Genomic DNA, 20,932 nt, shown 5'->3' with positions numbered 1-20,932 from the left:
TACCGTATAACTTACTCTTAACGAAATTGATCTTCAAAACTGACACCATTTCAAAACCTCTCAAAACAGATTTAATAGTCCATAAATTGTTCCAAGAGCCTCCCCCCACCAAGATCGTGTCATCCGCGAATTGAAGTATCTGGAATTGAATCGAATCACTTACTTTGCAAACTTGAAATTTACCAATTTCTACCGCTCTTTTAACCATGTCTGTTAAACCTTCAGCGACAATAAGAAACAAGAAAGGAGATAATGGATCACCTTGGCGTAAGCCTTTGCATACTTTGAAATCTTCGGTCGGGCTACCATTAACTAAAACCAACATCGAACTATTGAAAATGCATGCCCGAATCCACTTCATCCTCCCTTCTGCGAACCCCATTTTGATCATCATACACTCCAAAAAAGACCAATTAATAATGTCATATGCCTTTTCGAAATCTACCTTGAAAAACATGCAACTGTCCTTTCTACGCTTAGATAAATCAATAATCTCATTTAGCACAACAACACCATCTAAAATCTATCTACCGAGTAAAAAGGCTGACCGACAAGGGGAAATTAATTTTCCCAACACCCTTTTCAATCTTGATGCCATCAACTTTGACAGAATTTTGTAGAGGCAGCCCATAAGGCATATAGGTCTATACTCAGATAAAGATTGGGGATGGCCACTCTTTGGGATAAGAGTTAGAAAGGATGATGTTATTGCTTTTGGCAAAGTAGCATTGACATAGAATTCTCCCAAAAATTTCATAATATCTGATTTCACCGTTGACCAGCACGACTTTAAAAAATTAAAATTGAAACCATCGGGTCCCGGACTTTTATTCCCATCCCAACTCCAAATGATATCCTTAAATTCTTCTTCCGAGAAAGGTTCCAACAAAGAAACATTGTCTGCTTCACATAAAGAGTTGAAATTAAGACCATTTAGGAAATGCCTATTACTCCATTCCTCTGAGAAAAAAGTTGAGAAATGATCCTTCACTGCTGATTTGATCTCATCCACCCCTTGTAACCAATCGTCTCCCTTTTTCAGAACTGCTAACCGATTTCTTCTCCTTCTACCTTTGATGCTAGCATGAAAAAACCGAGAATTTGAATCTCCTTCTTGAATCCACTTCACCCTTGATTTTTGTTTAATCAAACTTTCCTTGTAATTGAGCTGATCCCAAAACTTTTGATTGATCAACTTAGTACTAATTGAATTTGGATCCAGCCCCCCACTAGCAAGCATTCCTTCCATATCATTCAATTCCTTCAATGTTTTCTCAATGTTTAAATCTAGTAAACCAAAAACCTTCCTATTCTACACTTTCAAACCCTCTTTCAATAATTTCAACTTCTCTTTGATGACAAAAGCTTTTTTACCATTGATGTTCAAGTTGCGCCACAAATTTGTCACGAAAGAATTGAATTCCAGGTGTCTAGTCCAACAATTGTTGAATTTGAAAGGTTTCGGTCCCCAATCAAGATTAGAACAAAGAAGCCAAATTGGGCAATGATCAGATATGTCGTGATTTCCAATCCATTGTCCAGATATACCACCTTTATCAATGAAGCCTTCTGATAATAAGAAATGATCAATTCGACTCATTGACTTGCTATCTGCACTAAACCAAGAGAAATTCTTTCCTACAACTGGGATATCAGACAGTTCCACAAGATCAACAAATAAACCAAACTCTTCCCTCTCATTCCGTAAACCTCCTCCGTTACATCCTTTTCTTTCATCCACTTTCAAAATTGCGTTGAAATCGCCTCCTAACACCCATTCACCTTTCTCATTGTTCAGTTTAAAATCTAACAACTCACTCCAAAGATTTCTTTTGCCTGACATACTACATGGGGAATAAATATTAACTATATACAGCAGGATTTCCTTCCATTCCACTTAAACTCCTAAAAACCATGTTCCTGTGAAGCTATAACGAAATTTAAATACATTCCGCTGCCAAATAGAGAATAAACCTCCCGACAAACCTGTAGATTCTTTAGTTAACCAGTCAACATTATAATTACCCCAAAGGTTTTGAATCATAAAATCATCAAAATCACTTCTTTTCGTTTCTTGCAATAAACACATTTCAAACACACCTGATTGAATAAGAGAACTCAATCTCCTACGTTTTGCTGTGTTCCCCCACCCGCTCATATTAAGAGATAAAATCTTCATGGATTAACTTGTTTTTGTTGCTCCCTCAACCTCCTGGCATCTTCTTCACTTTTTTCATTGATTAATATCCTCTCTACATATCTCTCCTCATCCTCAACTCCTTCCACTCTTATTCGGTCACCCCTTTCCACACTTTTGATGCAACCTCCTTGTCGTGTTCACCCCGAATTCTCCGATTACAATTTCGAATTTCGGCTTATTTGAGAGAACTACAACACAAAATAAAACCAGCTGATGAAATTGAATTTTCTATTTGCTTTGAACGTCTGAAGCGACCCACTGGATTGCGAACGCAAGTTTCGATTGCATCTGACTGCTGCATCATTTTGTTGTTGCTGGAGGAAGATACTGCATTTCCTTCTTTCCCAGACAAAGTCAAGCTCGCACGCCCAAGGGATTTGGAAGGCCGCTATATTTAATAATCGAATTAAAATAAAGATTTACCACGAAAAATATTAGAGTCCATCAAGTGGATTCAAAAGAGACGCTAGTAGCGTCCGTGTCGTGGCTGACGCTAATTTGTAGGAAGCTACAAAGTATTTATGTTGTAGTGGAAAACAATTTTCAATAAGAAAGATCAAATGACCAAATTAAAATTTCATTTTCCATTCTTTTTAGTATTCATCTTGAATCTTGGCTTTTTGCACATAATGAATTTTTAGTATTTGAGTAGAGTGATTTTGTGCTGTATTTTTTTTCTTCGCAATTTGCAATTCTTTAACTTAACAATTTCTTTTGTGAGATTTAGTCAAAAAAATTTCTTTTGTGAGATATACTTATAATACTCTTTGTAAAATTTCTCAAAACGAAAACTATTTTTTAAGTCTTTCTATGAAACATTTGTCATAACCTCCTTTGTGTTTATGATGTTTTACCAAAAAAAATTGAAGTATTTTTGTCAAAAGATTTTGGCACTAGTTTTTTTTTTATATTTAAAATACAAATAGAAAACGTTTCCCGATTGTTCAATGATAGAATTTCTATAATTTCATAAACAAAATTCTATCTTAAAACAGCGGAAACAAAATTGAATTTAATAGCCGAAATACTTTCAGTCATTGCTTTTGCTTCAAAGTTGTTATTGCTTAAAAATTGCTCCTTTTGGGGATGTTGAGGCTCTTCTTAACCCTCCACAGTCTCACTTTGATGGTGTAAGTTTCTGAAGGAGATTGTTAGGCTTAATAAGCCAAAACAAGAGTTGCACTCTATTTATAATTTTTGTCCATCACAAAAAATATTTTAGGTGCAATCATAACTGTCACACTATCTTTACGGGCGGTTACTATATTTGAGGGAAAGAATAAAGACCACAATTTAGGCTTAATGGATAATTATCACAATGTACACTTAGTAGTAATTATCCCCTTATTTAAATTAATAAATAAATAAAAGGAGATAAATTCAACCTTAATTCAAAAGCTAAGGAATATTAAAAAATTTCACTTCCAAAGCTTCAAGCATCAAGCCCATTACCAATACACGAGTAATAATTTTATTTTATTTTTAAAATCTTACCCATAACAAAAGGTTAAAAATATAAATTATTTCTTATAACTGAATTTTTTTATCTCCTACATGTGTTAAAGGGAGAAAAACAACCTTACAATGTAGTTAAGAAGTGTGCTAAAAACTATTTAATCTATGTAAAGAAAACTTAAGTGTGATATACAATTTCAGTGATCAATTCCTTTTCAATATTTGTTACAAGAAGAGGACGGTAATATATGGCTAAACTTACGAAGCTTTTTTATGTAATGTTCTACTTTGTTTTCCTATTTCTGGTTGCAATAAACGGTGGTAAGCAATTTTTCTTTTTCTTTTTTAAATTTAATTTCTTCTTTACTTTTTACATAATTTGATACCTCTTTTAATTAGTAACATTCTTATCTTCTATTTTTCCATTATAGATCTTCTATGTGAAAATGACTCTGATTGTAAAACAAAAATAGTTTGCACGCTTCGTCGGGTTCCTGTGTGTAAGTTTGAGATATGTAAGTGTAAGTTTCCTTCTGGTCGCGGCTTTCTTTCGAAAGTTGGTGGGTGAACAAGACCAAAGTGGTTGCAGACAAGAATGACTTCTTGTTGAAGAAAAAGATCTAAGAAATATTGTTTATGATAGCATATTCTACATTATGTCATTTAAATATTGTGTTCGCATTCAATAACTAAGTTTAAAATAGTAATTTTGTATTGAAATTTATAATGAATTTTATATTAAATATATAACTTTTTCATAAATAATTGTTGTTTTTTAATAAAAAAATTACTACTCTGTTGCTCTGACATGTGCAATATATACTGTATAATATTAAGCATATAGAATCACTCATATGCTCCCTCTCTTAAAAAGGAGTTGCGGACTGTTCTTTGTAAAGGTATACATTGCTATGTGGCATAGACATTGTCACAATATATAGACTTGGGCAAGTAATAATTTCAGTGATTTTCCCTCTATAGATCATAACATATGCAATCATGTAGGAAGATTTGCGTAAGACTTTCATCAAGAAGCAACCACCTAACCCTATTTTAACATTTATAAGATAGAAATGTTTTTATCAATTTGCAATGTATCATCCTCATAATTTGTAGATTGTGGTGAATACTTAATTCATGGATCCATAAGTAAAATAAGGTTTTTGATCCTATTAGTTCTGTAGTTAGATTTCATGCATTCACATATTCTTAAAACATGGGTGATTATTTGATTAAAATCGGAAGTTCCAGTTACTAAAATCTTGAAGGCGCCCGTGAATGCGGATTTCCCATAACTTTGGGAATCCAATTTCCAATGGTGTCATATATTATGAACATGCAAATATTTAATTCTGAAATATGGTGAACAATTGAGTTTTTTTTTCAATGACAAATATATTATATTAATTATATGAATATAAAAAACAAAAATAGTACAAGAGAAAGTTCAGAAAAATAAAAAGGTATCAGAAGTACATTCTACTATAAAACCTAACAATCTCTAAAGTAAAACAAGAAAATAAACAAACAAATAAATTTGCAAGGAAGATAAGAAGACACACCACCAACAAACTAGAACCGTTCAAAGTCACCCTCACAAATAGAAAAAAATCCCCCAAATTAATAAGGATCAACCACAAGTAAAACAAAGCAACAAACCTTCAATTCTCGTGACCCATTAAGACCCAAGACAATGATTTCAGTGGTTACACTGATCATCATTAATTAATCACTTCATTGTATATATATAGCTTTGTTTTCATTTGGAGTAGTATCTCGGTCGTAGATCTGTTAACTTTTACTACTCCGTTATCTTTGGATAAGTACTCCCTCCGTAACACCATATAAGCAAAAATCAATTTTCTAGATTCATTGCATAATTAATAGACTTGATCTATAATATATAGATGAAATACATTAATTATACAATGAATAGATGATTTTTACTTATATAATGTTACGGAGGGTGGTCACCTTGCTTTCTTAGTAAATTCCGTGCACTGAAAGGGAAATCAAGTATCATTAAATCTTAGTAAATTTTTAGATATTCAACATACATATATATCTTAAAAAAAAACGTTGGATACATATCAGTCTTTATTTAAAATATAATTTTTTAACTATAAATTAATATAAAAATATAATATTGCATTTTATTTTAAAGATACAAAAATTTAATAATATAAGATAGATACCAGAGTGTCACCTCACAATTTAGCTTTGAATGATGTTTATCTACATCTCAATTATGTTTATTGTTTCCCGTTAAAAAAAACTATGTATAGTGTTGTTCTGTCTTGATGCACTGTTCATTTGTTTCTATTGAAGAACTATGTTTGATCTAGTGCTGATTTAATCACTGACTTTAATGCATTCAATACTAAAAATTCCGAGGCATTGATATTTCGGCCACTTCAATATAGTCAAATGTGTACACTTAAACAATTTTCCGTTTTATGCTATTAAGACGGATGATATGACTGTTGCAAAAAAAAAATGACGGGTGATATGAGTTTGTTTGCAGTTCCATGCATTTAGTTTTTAGCAATTTTAAATTGTATTATATCGATATACTCTATTAATTTGAATGAATGAATGAATAAATATCTATTATCTAATCTATATAAGAAAGTTAATTGTTCTGGATAAGTCTAAACTACCCTTAAAGTGTTGTCATGTGTCCCAAATGAGGATAATTGATGTCCAAAAATTTGATGATTGAACTAAAAGTACACTCATTTTCAAATGAAACCAAGTCATATGAGCCATTTGGGGTATTTGTGAGTGGAAAAATGTTTTATCAAACAAAATTTTACATTGAATGAAACTAAGTCATCTAAGCCACAAACACGTGTGACATCTTTTTGCTTCTCCCAATGTCTCACCAAATTTCAAATTAAAAATTTTCCCCCTCATCACTTATTCAAAATTCTATATATTTTCACTCATTTTCATATCATTCACTTCTCTCTTCTTTCTAATATAAAAATTATAAAATTGTAAAAAATGTGAGACAACTTCTAAATTATAAAAATTTCAAAAAAAAAAAAAACTTTTATACGGGATAAGTTCTAACTTATATAAATTTCAAATTAATTATCATATACTGGACAAATTCTAACTCATAAAGATTTCAAAATAATTATCATATGTGAGACAAGTTCTAAATTATAAAAATTTCAAAAAACTTATTTTATACGGGATAAATTTTAACTTATATAAATTCCAAATTATCTATCTATACAAGATAAATTCTAATTGAAAAAATTGAGAAATATTTATTAAACGTGAGATGAGTTATAAATTATAAAAAATTTTAAAAAAAAAACTACTTTATACGGAATATATAATTTCTAACTTATATAAATTTAAAATTAATTATCATATACGAGATAAATTCTAACTTAAGAAAATATCGTCGTAACGTCGCACGGGTCTCTTACTAGTTTAGTAAGAAAAACTATGTCTGATTTAATTAAGAGGAAATTTCAAATAGAATATTCACTGATTCCCTGAGCAATTTGATTACATTTCTTACAAATTTGATACACTAGTACTAATAATAATGTAGCAGTGTGGTTTATTTTTATTTTTTTTGAATAGCACATGCAAACTATGTATAGAAGATCTTGAAAGTTTAGCTTACTTAATTTCATAATAAATATATTACAAGTTTAATAGTAAATAGCTATAGAGTGTGTCCTTTTTGTTTGGTAATATTTTATTGAATCACGTGGGTGTTAGTATACTTGTAATTTGCAAACTACAAGTAGCTACTCTCCGACCATTCGTATATATAGATCAATGCATGGCCTAAATTAAAATTTTGAAAGGATGCAATTCTATATATGCAAATTGGCCTAACTATTAGGTATTATGATGACCCACTAGATGCTTACTTAGAAAAATTCCATGTGTGCAATCGAATAAATAGTAGTATCTTCTTTATGAAAAATACTATCAATTATTAATGATTAATTAACCAATCAATTATTAAATAATTAATTAATCAACAATGAATTGGTTCAAGTGGTAAGAGTTTTGGTTCCCATGTTGTCATAGGCTCGATTCTTAGCTCATGCGTATGGAGAAAATTTGGTAGGGAGGGGAGAACTCACCTTGTGCCCCACAGGCTTCCCGACGAAGATTAGTTATCGCTAACAACAGTGAAAATTTCGTACCAATATCATGGTAACCAAAAAAAAGTTTAATTAATTTGTATATTATATGGAATGATGCTGTTTTTTCTTAAGAAGATCGTTTCGGTTGAGCGTTAGGTTGATAATATAAAACTCTCCTCGTAAAAATGATTTTTTTTCGTTATACGGGTTTCTTTGTTTCTACTAGAAGTGGTGAGTTAAACATGCCAATAGAGTTTTATTAAACATACTTAAAAAGAAAATCAAGGATAAAATTAATGCTAGAAAATTAAGATCCAGTGGAGATTTTATGGAACTCAAAGAATCGTTATAAAAGTATATGAGTAATCTTATAGTTTTATGGAATTAATAGTCCTTATTATAAGAGTAGTTTTACTCTTTATGTTCATCGTAAAACTAATGTATTTGGACTATATCATATAGTCTAGATACATTAGTTTTACAATGAACCTAAAAAGTAGGCTTAATTAATAAAATAGTCCCTTAAAGACATTTTTGGTTTCACATAAGTCCCTTAAAGAAAAAAAGGTCCGAATAGGTCCTTTAAAGGAAAAAAAGTCCGAATAGGTCCCTTAAAGACATCTTCGTTAATCAGTTTGGTCCTTTCCGTTCATTTTTTTGAGGACCAAACTGATTAACGGAGATGTCTTTAAGGGACCAAACTGATTAACAGAGATATATTTAAGGGACCAATTCAGACCTTTTTTTCTTTAAGGGACCTATTTGGTCCTTTTTTCTTTAAGGGACCAATGTGAAACCAAAAATGTCTTTAAGGGACCATTTTACTAATTAAACCTAAAAAGTAAAACTAATAAGATTTTAGAGTACATATATTTTTTAGTGTGTATACATTTTTTTTTGTTGAGATTTTTTAGTGTGTATACTTTATTTACATAAAATGTGTTTTTTATATATTATATCCTTAAATATCATTTTAATTCCCATAATACTAGTAAGGGATTTTGTCCCTTTTGTTTTGAACAGTCTATAAACTGAACTTCTATTAGGTCCCATGCGTATTCAATATAAATGTGTACAATAGTTGTGACAATGTGACATGCATGTGATGAAGCATGAGCAAAATTCGGTATCTTTCGTTGTTTGTTTATTTAATAATCTAGATTTGGTCAAACCTAATGGAAGTGAGTTCGATTTGAAGTGAAGAATAGTATATAGAGATATCACACTCCATGCAGCCCCCCAATTGAAAAACAATAAATTAGTTCCTCTATTGAGTGGATTTTAATTTTATGACAATTTTATAGTGCATGCATCTAGCTATAGTACTAGCCAAGTTTAGTAATTATAGACTCAACCATATTGTACTTGTAGATGTTTAAAGAATTAATATCGATTGAGTCATTTTTGTAATATTCTTCTTATTATTGAATGCTGCCAATTAAGAGATGTCGAGCAACCTAACTATATGTTCTCATGCATACTTGTTTCATTTAGTATACTATAAGAGGAGTACTGAAGAGATTTTGGTAAGTACCAAATTAAAATTATGTGCAATATTTTTGGACAGGAAAAAAAAAAGTATTCATATATATAAGGGGTTCAATTGAATCCACTGATTTTTTTTATAAAAAAAAACATGAACATATATATAATTTATATTTTGAATCTCTTTTTTTCCTTCTACACCACTAAATCAAAAAGAGGCCCGAATTAATTTCATTTCAAAAAATTTAGTTGTCTCGTGGTTCTTATCGACAACATTCATAATGATTTAATTATTCAACTATATATTTTAAAACAAGAAACCGCGTTGAGGACAGTTGTAGAATGTTATGTAATTTTTTTAACATAAATTGAATACAGTTTAATTTTTTTAATATAGATTATATTTTTTAATCAAAGTTTAGAATTTGTAAAAACATTTTTGATCGTAAGGTTATATATATTATTGACTTGCAGAAAATGAAACTTGAGTCTTAATAACTCTTATGTATCTTTTTGTCCAAACCACAGCCTTGCTTTGTTCTGGTAATGCGAGGAGTGGCATTGGCCCTCCGCACCACACCTTTGTTCTAAAACTTCGGTGGCCTCTGAGCTAGTGGTTTTCGATACTTTTGGTTCGTTTTTAATTGGCATTGGCAAGTCTGTTCTGCAACTTCTAGTTGGGTTATCTTGAGTGGCCCTGATGTTGGCTGGCATTGCGGCTATCTGCTTCGGCGTCATTTTTGAAGCTATGGGGGTGCGATAGGTTGATGTTGCTATTTCACGGTGGATGCCACTACCTTTGTGTATATTAGGTTAATAATGGATTTTTGTTTTCTGACTCAAGTCCAGAGCTTTAGTTTTGTAGCATTAGTACTTTCTTTTCACTTTTTATTTTATTCTTAATTTTGTTGTTTGATCATTCATATAAAATAACTCTAATGATATAGTTTTCTATGCAACACTTTTATCCTCTGTTCACACTGATTAAAATGTATGACTATGAGGTGTAACATATATATATATATATATATATATATATATATATATATATATATATATATATATATATATATATATATATATATATATATATATATATATATATATATATATATATTATAAAGGGTGTGTTTGATATGTGCTTTAATGATATAGTAGAAGATAAAAAATCGGTTACAAATATAGTGTAACTATATATTTGATGTAATTGAAACCTAATATTTTAGATGAAAGCAGAAATAAAGGTGGTTTTATCTATATTATGACTAGTGTATAAACTCTCTTATTTGTAAATTAACTATTATTTTATCAATATATAACCTTATCTATTTATTGGAATCAGAGAAATAGATAATAAAACAACAAAATCTAATGATTTTCTTAGTATATATGTAGAAAAATATCTTAATCACGAAAAATTGTTGAATCATTTTAAAATAAGAGCCGTATCCTCTCTAAGAGGGAAACACCCTGTCAAAATAAAAATAAAATGAAGTGGATAACATATCTCTGAAGAATTGGATTTGCACTCTAATTCCAAGATACAGATGCATATGGCTAAAAATGTAGGCATTTATACATATAGTATATATTAATATATATAATCTGTATTCCATGAAACACGATATCAAAAAATCAAAATGCAAGGTGTGTAAAAAATCAGATACTTGTCCTTCACCAGTTTCAAGAGATTCATGTTAGGTCATCGCTTACACACAAAATAAATATTAAAACCATTTAAAAGATGTATTAATACTTGTCCACAATTTAATATATTCGCTTGTTTCTATACGAAAGAAGAGTTGGGCCTCTCTTAGTGAGATTTGGATTTGACGCAGTACTTGTGTCATGCAGTTGTTAGTTCTGACCAATCAATTTAAAAGTGATGTTCGAAATTATTTATCGTTGATTTTGTCTGTGTGTTAAACAATGTGAAACAACATGCAAGATTCGCTTATAATAGAATGCATGATTTTCTTCTAGTCTTCAAATTGGTGAGAACTTTCGCTTTTAAGGTGATTTACTTTGCTATTTGTTGATGATACTTTAATCATTGTTTAGAAAAGTTGAGATAATATTAGAGTTAATTAAAGCAAATTTGATGTTGGATCTTAAAGTTAATTTTTACTAAAACCTAGATGAAATGCATTAAAGAGTCCTTTAAATTTTAAGTTTGTAACAGTTAAGTCTTTTACGTTTTTTGGGTAATGAATAAATATGTTAAGTTTTTAATTTGTTGCACCATTATACTTCAAATTATCCGTCGTTACAAAAACGTGTTGCACTGTTACTCTTATGTGGAACTCCTCCGACATATGTGATTTTTTCATCAAAACACCCACCATGGTGGATATCAACATTAACAACCACAATGCAACCAGGTAATGATGATTAAAGGGATAACGATGCAATAAAATAGAAACGTAAATGACCTATTTGTTACCTAAAAAATTTAAATGACTTATCTGTTATCTAAAAAATTTAAAGGGTCTAGTTACAAATGCTAAGCTTAATGGACCTGTCGAATGCATTTGGCCTAAAATCTATTGTTGAGTACAAATGTGCAAGTGTTGGTTAAAAGTGCTAATGTGCTCCATTGTGAAGTTTTAGTCTTCCGATAGGTGGTAATCCTCGTAAAATTACTTTCTAGAGGCCGATTATTGGTAAAATTAAATGTCGTCTGTCTGGAAGGAAGTGACGTGACTTATCCATGTCCTTCTCAATTGATTTATTTTGTTTCTTCAAGGCTTTTCTAATGTATCATTTCTCCTATTGAATCTCATTTTAAATGTTTTTTGTAGGGAGATGATGTTGAGTCTCGTAAGGTCTATTGTAATAAAGTGTGTACGTCTATTGTAATAAAGTGTGTACGTCTAGATTTTTAGAATTGAGAATTGAGTGCTCTAATTCAATCCTACAAAATCAAATTATAAGGAGAGGGTTGTCTCCACTTTATATTCAGAAAATTTTGCAATTGATGTGAGATTTCTTAACACACCTCGATCTAATGCCCAAGACTATTGGCCTTGGGACGCGGAAATAAATTGTGAATGGTCCGATAAAAAATTTGATAGTAGGCGATCCAATAAATCGTGGTGGATGTTCTAATATCATCTTAAAATTAAAAATTGAGTTTAACTCAATACTACAAAATTGACTTTTAAAGTGATAAAATGGGATGGTGTGGGCTAATCTAGAAGCAATTCCTAAGCTTGAAGAGATTTTTTTTTTATGCAAATACCTAGGTGGATTTTCACCATCTATATTATAATATATTCTAATTACTTAGCTAGAATAGAACAGCATAATTTTGGTCTACAAGTCTAGCTCAATTAACTAAATTATTAGGTCCAATGTCATGATTAAAATTCTCTCATTTCATTTGTATGTGAGTTTACAATAATAACTTTGCTATTTCAGCTTTAAAAAAACAGCATAATTTTGATTTCAATTCATTGATAGTCTATTTTGTCGTTTACCCCAAACATAGTTTATATACATCAACAACAAAAGACGTGCTAATGTTGGATGGAAAGAATCGATTTTGAAGCCCGCAAAGATATACATAACGAGATGACACGTGACATGTGAATGCAATAACTAAGTGTTACATTTTCATAGGGGAATATAGTTAGAAACTATACATAATCCGGCATAGATCGAAGTTCCATACACTACTACAATTTTGACATATAATAGCGCCAATTTAATAGCGCTTTTTAACAAAACGCTATTAAAAATGTCACACTGAGACTTATAATAGCGGTTTACTTGTCGGGCGCTATTATAAGTTGCTAACGAAAATAAACGGACATGTTTAATAGCGCTTTTTGTATAAACGCTATTATATGGGTACCTCTTTGATAGCTCTTTTTGTAGAAACGCTATTATAGGACTTTCTACCAAATTAAATTAAAAATTGCGTAAAATATTTTATTTCGCGTTTTGGCTTCAGAGACCTTCTTCAAACTCAACTCAATATCTCGCCTATCTCACCTTCTTCGAACTTTACCTTTTCCCTCATCGAACTCACTATTTCGTCAATCTCCTTCTTTACCTTCTTCGATCCCCAAACGTGTTCACCTAAACCACCCTCCATTTTTCTCTCCGTCGAACTCATCAACCACCTTTTCTCTATCGAACTCAGAAACCTTCTTTCTCTCCGTCAAAATCGTCGCTTGAACCCTTAAAACCTTCTTATCTCAATCGTTCCCCTCTTTGAGCCCTAAAATGAAAACTGATTGAACCTAGAACTCAGAAATCCTAAAATTTAATTGAAACCCTAGAAATCAATTGAAACCCTAGAAATCAATCGAACCCAGAGCTCAATTCATTGTCTTCGTTAACACTAGGTGAGTTTTCAATTCTTTTTATTTTTTATTTTTTTGGGAACAAGGATGCTTTCACCTGTATTTTCTCTATGATTCATACTGATGATAAGTTTCACTTTTGTATTATACACTACTCACTTCTTTTTGTTATTTAACCACTTATTTGGTAGTTACTTTACATAAAAGTGTCTGATACACTGAGATTTGGAGTACTTACTCTATCAATATTTCCTGCATGATTATTTTTGGGGTGAATTAGTGTTGATGACTAGTTTCCAAATGTAGTAAATATTACAACTGATCATAATTCTCCCTCAATTTTATCTCAGTTGTTTGGTAATTTTTCATTTAGACTGTATATTCAACTCAATTGTAAAATGATTGTTTAGTCTGTATTTTCTTTTGGCCAATATTCACTTCTAACTATAGCATCACTGTATCAGAGGCCATTTGTCACCTTATCTACCCATTCTGATGGCAGGTATTCAATCCTTTACATTTGTACTCTAGTGTTGAGTTCTATTTCCCTCCTGTTTTTATGGTTCCATGTATCTACAGTAAATTTTAAGTTTTTGATTATCCTATCTTCTTAGACTTGGCTGACAAGGACATGAAGCAAATTAATGCTCTGTTTTGTGAGGTAATTCAACTTATTTGATGTGGATCTTGAGATGATTATTGGGTCATTCAATTTTGTTTTAATAACTTAAGCTAGTTATAGAGTGCAAGCAATGTGTTTTGCAATATTATATAGCTTATTTTATGGCACCTGACATTAGTCATAGGATTGTTGATTTTCAAAGTTCAAATGAGAAATTTGATTTACTTTGTAGTTGTATGGAGTGCTTGATTTTGTTAATAAATGAATTGTAGTCGAGCCTCAAAGCAAATGAAGAAATAATAGATTATTCATTTTAACTTGTGTTTGTTTGCCGAGTTGTGGTGATTATTGGAATTGTTAGGCAGTTATAATCAACAATTTGTGTGTTTCTTTTAGACATATAGAAATGCTTATAGTAATTACAAGTTGTGGATAATGCTTATAGCTTAAGGCCAAGGTTCTATGGATGTGAACTCCAACATGACATATCTTAATGTAATTATATCGGTTGTTGTAACAGTGTTAACAAAATTGGCAAAAAGAGGCTGACTTTTCCTTTCTCATGTGACTTTTACTTTAGAAAGTGTTCAAGGATAATCTCGGACCAGATTTCTCTAAGATGTAAGTTGCACTCACTAACTGAATTTTGATTTTATGAGCTTGTTTGTGTTAGTATTTTGGTATAGTTTCTATTCATATTTATGGTTCCTTGCTTAAAATATAGTTTCCTTGAATCAAGCTAGTAATTTCAATTATGCTATAGGTTGTTTCAAATGATTTTGAGCTTCTGTTTGACTTCGATGGCTTTTGGTGTCAGGTTTGGAGAGTTTGGAGAGATAATAGGTGGTCTAGTTAGGACCTCACAGGTGCAACAGAGTTTGTTATTTTTTCTCTGCTCTGCGGCAGATTTTCTGCTGTGTTAGACAGTAATTTCAGCAGGTGTTTTGGTGGAGTTTGTGGCTGTCAATAATAACTCATGGTCTAATGGACATAGATATTTGAGTTGTTTATTTCTTTCTTTTACAATATCATGTGTTGCAGATCATTAAATCACATATGTGACTTTGCTTGGTATCTTTTCACCAAGTTTAATTTTTTGTGTTTATGCAGTCATCTATAAATATAGACTTCTTTACAAAATATGATCAAGGGAGTACATTCACCCACTTCTATTTTCTAGATAGTAAGAATCTTTTTTCCCTTGAATACTCTCACCTTCTCAGGTCATTCACCAAGTGAGTAGCTCTCATTCTCAGGTCATCTTGCTTATGCCCATTTGTTACTAAATTTATGATTAACATGCTTTTTTATTTATTTATTTTTGTACAAGCATGCTTTTTATTTAATATTACACACTTTTTACTTTATCACCATGAATTTACAATTGTGTTTGATTTGTTTATTTTGTTTTTGGTCTCTAGCAGCCTTCAGATTCTAAGGATCTCGACTATGACTTCACGTTGGACCATCTTTCGACTATCAAAGTAATCAGAAAAGGGAGCAGTGATGTAGTGCAACATGTTCGCCATAAGTGGGTTGTAAAATTATTTGCTTTAAAGGTTGTCATTCATAGCTTAGTTGTTTTTTTTGTTGTATCTCTAGCCTCTCCTTTATAGCGGTGTTTGTTCTTGTACCGTCCAATTTGGGTTTGTCTTGTTCCCGGTTCGGTTTGTTTATAAAATGAATATATTATTTCAGAGCTTGTGTTTCACTAGATGACGTGAAGGAGGAGTACGACTACCTATATGGCTGAAGATGTTATCAATTAATGATGCAAAAAGGCGGCAAAAATAATAGTTGATCATTAATTGGTAAGTTGTATCTTATAAATATTTTATAATCCAAATATATTCTGATCTGGCTGTTGTGCTTGGTAGAAAATGTAGTTTGGTATTGTGACACTAAAATTTTAGAGTAATGGGGATAATGATAATGTCCCCAAGGTCATACTATTTTTCCTGTTAAAAAGATTATTTTTAAATGGGCTATTGAAACACTAGAATGAATTATGAGCATGCTGATGCACCAAACGATGTATTATCAAGCAAATGCCTATATACTTGATTTTTTGTACATCTATATATATAATGACTATGTTTTATTATACAGGTAGTTTAAGGCCTTTCTTTTCAAAATGAACTAGGTGGTTCTCATCAAATGACAGGTCGCAGAAGAAAGTAGGGCTAGAGTTTGACAATCTCTTTTGTAGTGGTCTTTGTTTTGTACTAAAATTTCATTGATTTTTCTCATAAGTATGGCCAAAATTTGACATATCTCTTTTGTAGTGGTCTTTGTGTTTGTACTATTCAATTCGGATTTGTCTTGTAGTCGGATTGATTTTGTTTATGAAATGAATGTATTACAAGAGTTTTTGTTTCGAAAGTCTATATATATATATTGATACTATTTTAAAAGTTCAAGAGCAAGTTGTCAAACAAAAAATGCAATTTATTGTAAAAAACAGCAATTTTTAAAAAAGGACAGGATTAGTAAAAAAAAAAAAAAAGGACAGGACATACAATAGCGTTTTTTACACAGGCGCTATTAAAAGTTGGTCCAGAGAAAGAATTATAATAGCGTTTTATTAATGCGGTCGCTATTATAGATAACATATAACAACGCTTTTATATAAAAGCGCTACCGAAACCCGTTTCCATAAGGCTCTTTGGTCCGCGCAGTTACATACTACAGCGCTTTTTAGAAAAACGGCCATTAAAAGTTTACATATGATAGCGTTTTAAAAACGCTATTATAGACATCCAGACTTATAATAGCGGTATCAGTAATAGCGTTTTAAAGTGCTATTAAAAGCCAAAATAAGCGTTATTAAAGGCCCTTTTTTGTTGCAGTGATAATTTCCAATCCAATTTACGTAAATTATGGATACATATGTAGATGGAGACTGGTCAACAATTCCACCTCAAAAAATTTTGGAATGTGTTTTTTTGAAGCTTTTGAGAATTCTAAATAAAGACAAAAACCAAACCAAACAATATCACTTTTTAATGCTTGCTAGAGAGACAACCAAAACCGGTTATATAGCCACTTGTTTGGTGCTCCCAACTCCCAAGTGAAGGTGTTGCAGCAGGCTCAAGGGGGTATATACAGTAATTTTGTTGTTCTAGGATTGTCTTGTTTTTGCAAATTTCTTCTTTGTTAAGTTACCATTGATCGGTGGCTGAGGCCGATATCTATTCTATATTTTTTTCTTAATGACAAATAATATTAGATATATAAAAACGCAAAAGAAAAATAAGAGAAAATTCGAAATACAAAGAAATGTATCAACAAATATCCTGACGATCAAATAAGTAATAAATGTGACTATGAGGAGGGTTATGTCCTTGAATTTGAATAAGAAGTTAACTTTTATTTATAGGAAGTGGGTTTGAGTTTTTATACGACGAAAGTCCTAATTGAATAATAGTTTTAGGTAACTATTGTGAACAGATCATGATGTGATTTCATTCTATTCTATTGATCAGTTTCTAGACCAATTGTAGTTAGATGAAAATTATCAACGATTCTTTAAGAGTAACATATGTCTTATCCTTAAACATAAATATATATATTGATCCAAGTAGTAATTAGTAAGGGTCTTGATCTTTTTAAGTATGAGTTGGAAGTTCGATTTTTAATTCATGCATATGGAAAAAATTCGGTTAAAAAGAGAGAACACTCAAATACACAGATTACTTAAATATATATGTTAGTTGAAAATCAACATTTTATAATTTTTAATTACATTAATTAGAGATATTAATTGTCAAAATCATACAATACTTATGTGCGGCAGATACAACCTAGTTTACAATATGCCCTCCACTCGGACTGATAAATGTTTGGTGATGAATTATTTAAGGACCAAAAATGGTCTGACACCTTTTATTAAAAAACTATTCTGATGAAGATATTTGGAATCATGCAACCCTCTAGAGTATTTTCACAATCTTAGATTTTATAGATCTGTTATGAGTTAATTAATCTTTTGTGAGATACTTAGTATGTAAAAAATATTTAAAATTATTTAATTTTTTTTGTCTATTCCACCTTAAAGGTGAATAAGTAGAATGTCCGGCGTTTTAACCTTGATTTTTGCATAATATATATGATATCTCTATCAACTGAGTTAAACTCACGATAATAATTATTTAAAATTTTAACAACTTTATATGATGTTGTTTGTGAAATAACGACGTCATAAATTGTGATTTATCGTGAACAAGTATTTAAAAAATATTTTTTGTTTTGTTTTTTCTCTCTCTAATAATAGATAAAATTTTGACACTTTTTAACATAATATAAATTTATATATATTTAATATGATATATAAACATAATAATATAGACATATGTTTTTATCAAAAAAATAATATAGACATATATATTTAGAATATAAAATGGTCATAACATGTAATTTGTTTTTATAGACAAGAAATAAAATTCACTAAATTTATAAGGACGAAAAATATTTAAGTCATATTGAAGTAGAAATTAAATCACAATGTGTATTTTAGTCGTTGAGATGAAGAAAAGAAAGAGAGAATAATAAATATATCGTGATTTAATTCCTACTCCAACATTAAAACTAACGATATTAACATTTTTCATTTTAAAGAATTAATAAGATAATTTGTTAGGAATAAAGTGTTGTAATTTTTCACAATAACGTTGTCATAAGAAAATATTTATCGAAGAAATGGGTATAAAATGTACTCCAACTCTTTAAAAAGTCAAAATGATAAAAATACAAAAAAATTGCATTGAAATGTATAAAATGGTAAAAATGTGTGACTCATATGACATGTGGGTTAACTTCTAGTATTGTGGATGGAATGATTTTTTATTTTTCTGGTGAATAAACATTAACTACCTATCTTTGAGACTTGGTCTTACACTGGACAGTAGGATTTTTGCTCTTTAGGCCCCCTATGTTACTCTAAGGTCCTCCAACATGACTAAAATGCCCTTAAAAAGGGATCTGGATTTTAGAATCCAAAATACCTTACTTTCATAAGTTAGGAGCCGAAGTGTTGTTAAATACTACTTTCCCATAAAACATTGGCTTGCTTAGCAGCTAAAAGCATAAAAAAACATGGGTTTGGTACATAAATACCGAAATGTGTTTACGTTAAAAAGAAAAACTATTTTTGAAACCAGAAACCGAAACCGAAACCGTGTTATGAAAACATGCATGGTTTATAGCAATAATTTCTGTTTTGAATGATTTCGGTAACTAGAAACCAAAACCGTGTTATGAACCTGTAAATTCCAATGAATTATAGCAGAAATCAAATCGCAAATTCCAAATCAAAGACACCACAAGTGCTAGCTAGGATTTCAGCGGATAATCACAACTGAACTGCGGTTGTGGGGGGATCGAACTGCGGTTATCCCTACCAAATTCAGCGTCAATCATAATTGAACCAACTGACGATTGGTAAAATAAAATTTTATTTAAAATGAATCATTCTCACTGTTCAATGTAATATTTTCAAATTACACCCCTTAATTATTATTATTATTATTATTATTATTATTATTATTATTATTATTATTATATGGTCAACAAACAAATAACTTTAGGGTAACTAATAGAAAGTATTATTTCTTCTAACACCATAATTATCTTTTTACTCTTTCCAGTTCTAAATATAAGAAAAAATTACATTTTAGATTGATTTGAAAATTAATGTATCTAGCTATAGTCTATAGTATTATGAACTATATATATATAGATAAATTAGTTTATGAATCTAACAAACATTTATTTATTATATTTATGATTGGAGGAAGTAATATATATTTGGAAAAATCTTAAACGAGAGTTTTTTTAAGACAGATGGAGTCTTATATAAAATTTCTATATTTGAATTTTTTAACACGTGTTCCTAGAACACAAGTTAGCAATATTGAAAATACTAATTAATTATAAGGTGTGTTAATTAACAGCGTCTTTGAAACATTTATTAATAGCATATAAAAAAATTCAAAGATAAAATTAATGTTAAAAGAATACATTTTTACGATATTAAATGCATAAATTTTAAAATGAATTTTTTTTATTAAAATCCTTAGCAAGTGTCTCGGATGTATTCCCTTCATCCCAAAATATAAGTAAAAGTTCGTCAACAAAAGTGGATGTATTTGGTTTTAATCCTTAACCAAATACATTAAGTTTTTTGACTCACTTTTGCTTATATTTTGGGACGGATTAAGTAGTATTTAGCTTTTTTTTTTTTTTTGGGTAAATAGATGAAATAACAAAACCATTATAAATTCACATACAAGTGAGGGAGTTGAAGTTCGTGTTAAAAGTCTCACATTGGCTAGAAATATAACATGAATAACCTTTATAAGGGTAGTGCAAATCTCACATCTCAAGTTAGCTTTTGTGGTTAAGTATAAAACTCCCAAATTCCAATATTGTATCAAATATTATCCTAGATCCATGTGTTGTTTACTGTGAAGACCTCTCATATTTGGGTCACCCGTTATTTTTATTTTTTTTGATAAGCAAATATTGAATTATAAGGAGTACAAGAGGTACTCAACCCTTACAATTCAAGAACAAACACCTTAGATACATTGGAAACAGGTTAACGGATTACTACATCAATCTGAAAAAGTTAGATTAGCCTTGTTACCTAGTCGACCTACAAACCAAAACCACGCTATGTAAATAATTTTTTCCACGCTAAAGATTGTCACCCGATATTGTTGATTTCACATTAATTACA

General features: G+C 30.4%; 1 protein-coding gene and 2 long non-coding RNA genes across 6 annotated transcripts; 2 read left to right on the top strand and 1 right to left on the bottom strand.

Annotated features, from left to right (window-relative positions):
* Nucleotides 1-1,312: 1,312 nt before the first annotated feature.
* LOC123904409 lies at nucleotides 1,313-2,179 on the bottom strand. Its single transcript, XM_045954080.1, has 2 exons — nucleotides 1,987-2,179; nucleotides 1,313-1,836 (listed from the first exon to the last, which is right to left on the bottom strand). Exons 1-2 carry the CDS (start codon nucleotides 2,177-2,179, stop codon nucleotides 1,313-1,315), a joined length of 717 nt encoding a protein of 238 aa, XP_045810036.1.
* Nucleotides 2,180-3,796: 1,617 nt separating this feature from the next.
* On the top strand, nucleotides 3,797-4,827 carry LOC123909560. The gene is made up of 2 exons (XR_006809958.1): nucleotides 3,797-3,976; nucleotides 4,087-4,827. It is a non-coding gene; the product is annotated as an uncharacterized LOC123909560 (long non-coding RNA).
* A 9,326-nt stretch (nucleotides 4,828-14,153) lies between these two features.
* On the top strand, nucleotides 14,154-16,323 carry LOC123908725. Of its 4 annotated transcripts, XR_006809676.1 has the most exons (4): nucleotides 14,154-14,232; nucleotides 14,714-14,814; nucleotides 15,011-15,752; nucleotides 15,892-16,296. It is a non-coding gene; the product is annotated as an uncharacterized LOC123908725 (long non-coding RNA). The 4 variants fall into 4 exon arrangements; XR_006809675.1 differs by having other exon boundaries at nucleotides 14,714-15,752; XR_006809674.1 differs by adding an exon at nucleotides 16,303-16,323 and having other exon boundaries at nucleotides 14,158-15,752; nucleotides 15,892-16,004.
* Nucleotides 16,324-20,932: the final 4,609 nt, after the last annotated feature.

The sequence above is a fragment of the Trifolium pratense genome, linkage group LG2 (genome assembly GCF_020283565.1).
Source record: "Trifolium pratense cultivar HEN17-A07 linkage group LG2, ARS_RC_1.1, whole genome shotgun sequence".
Classification (NCBI taxonomy): Eukaryota; Viridiplantae; Streptophyta; class Magnoliopsida; order Fabales; family Fabaceae; genus Trifolium; species Trifolium pratense.
This window is presented reverse-complemented; position numbering and strand designations above follow the sequence as displayed.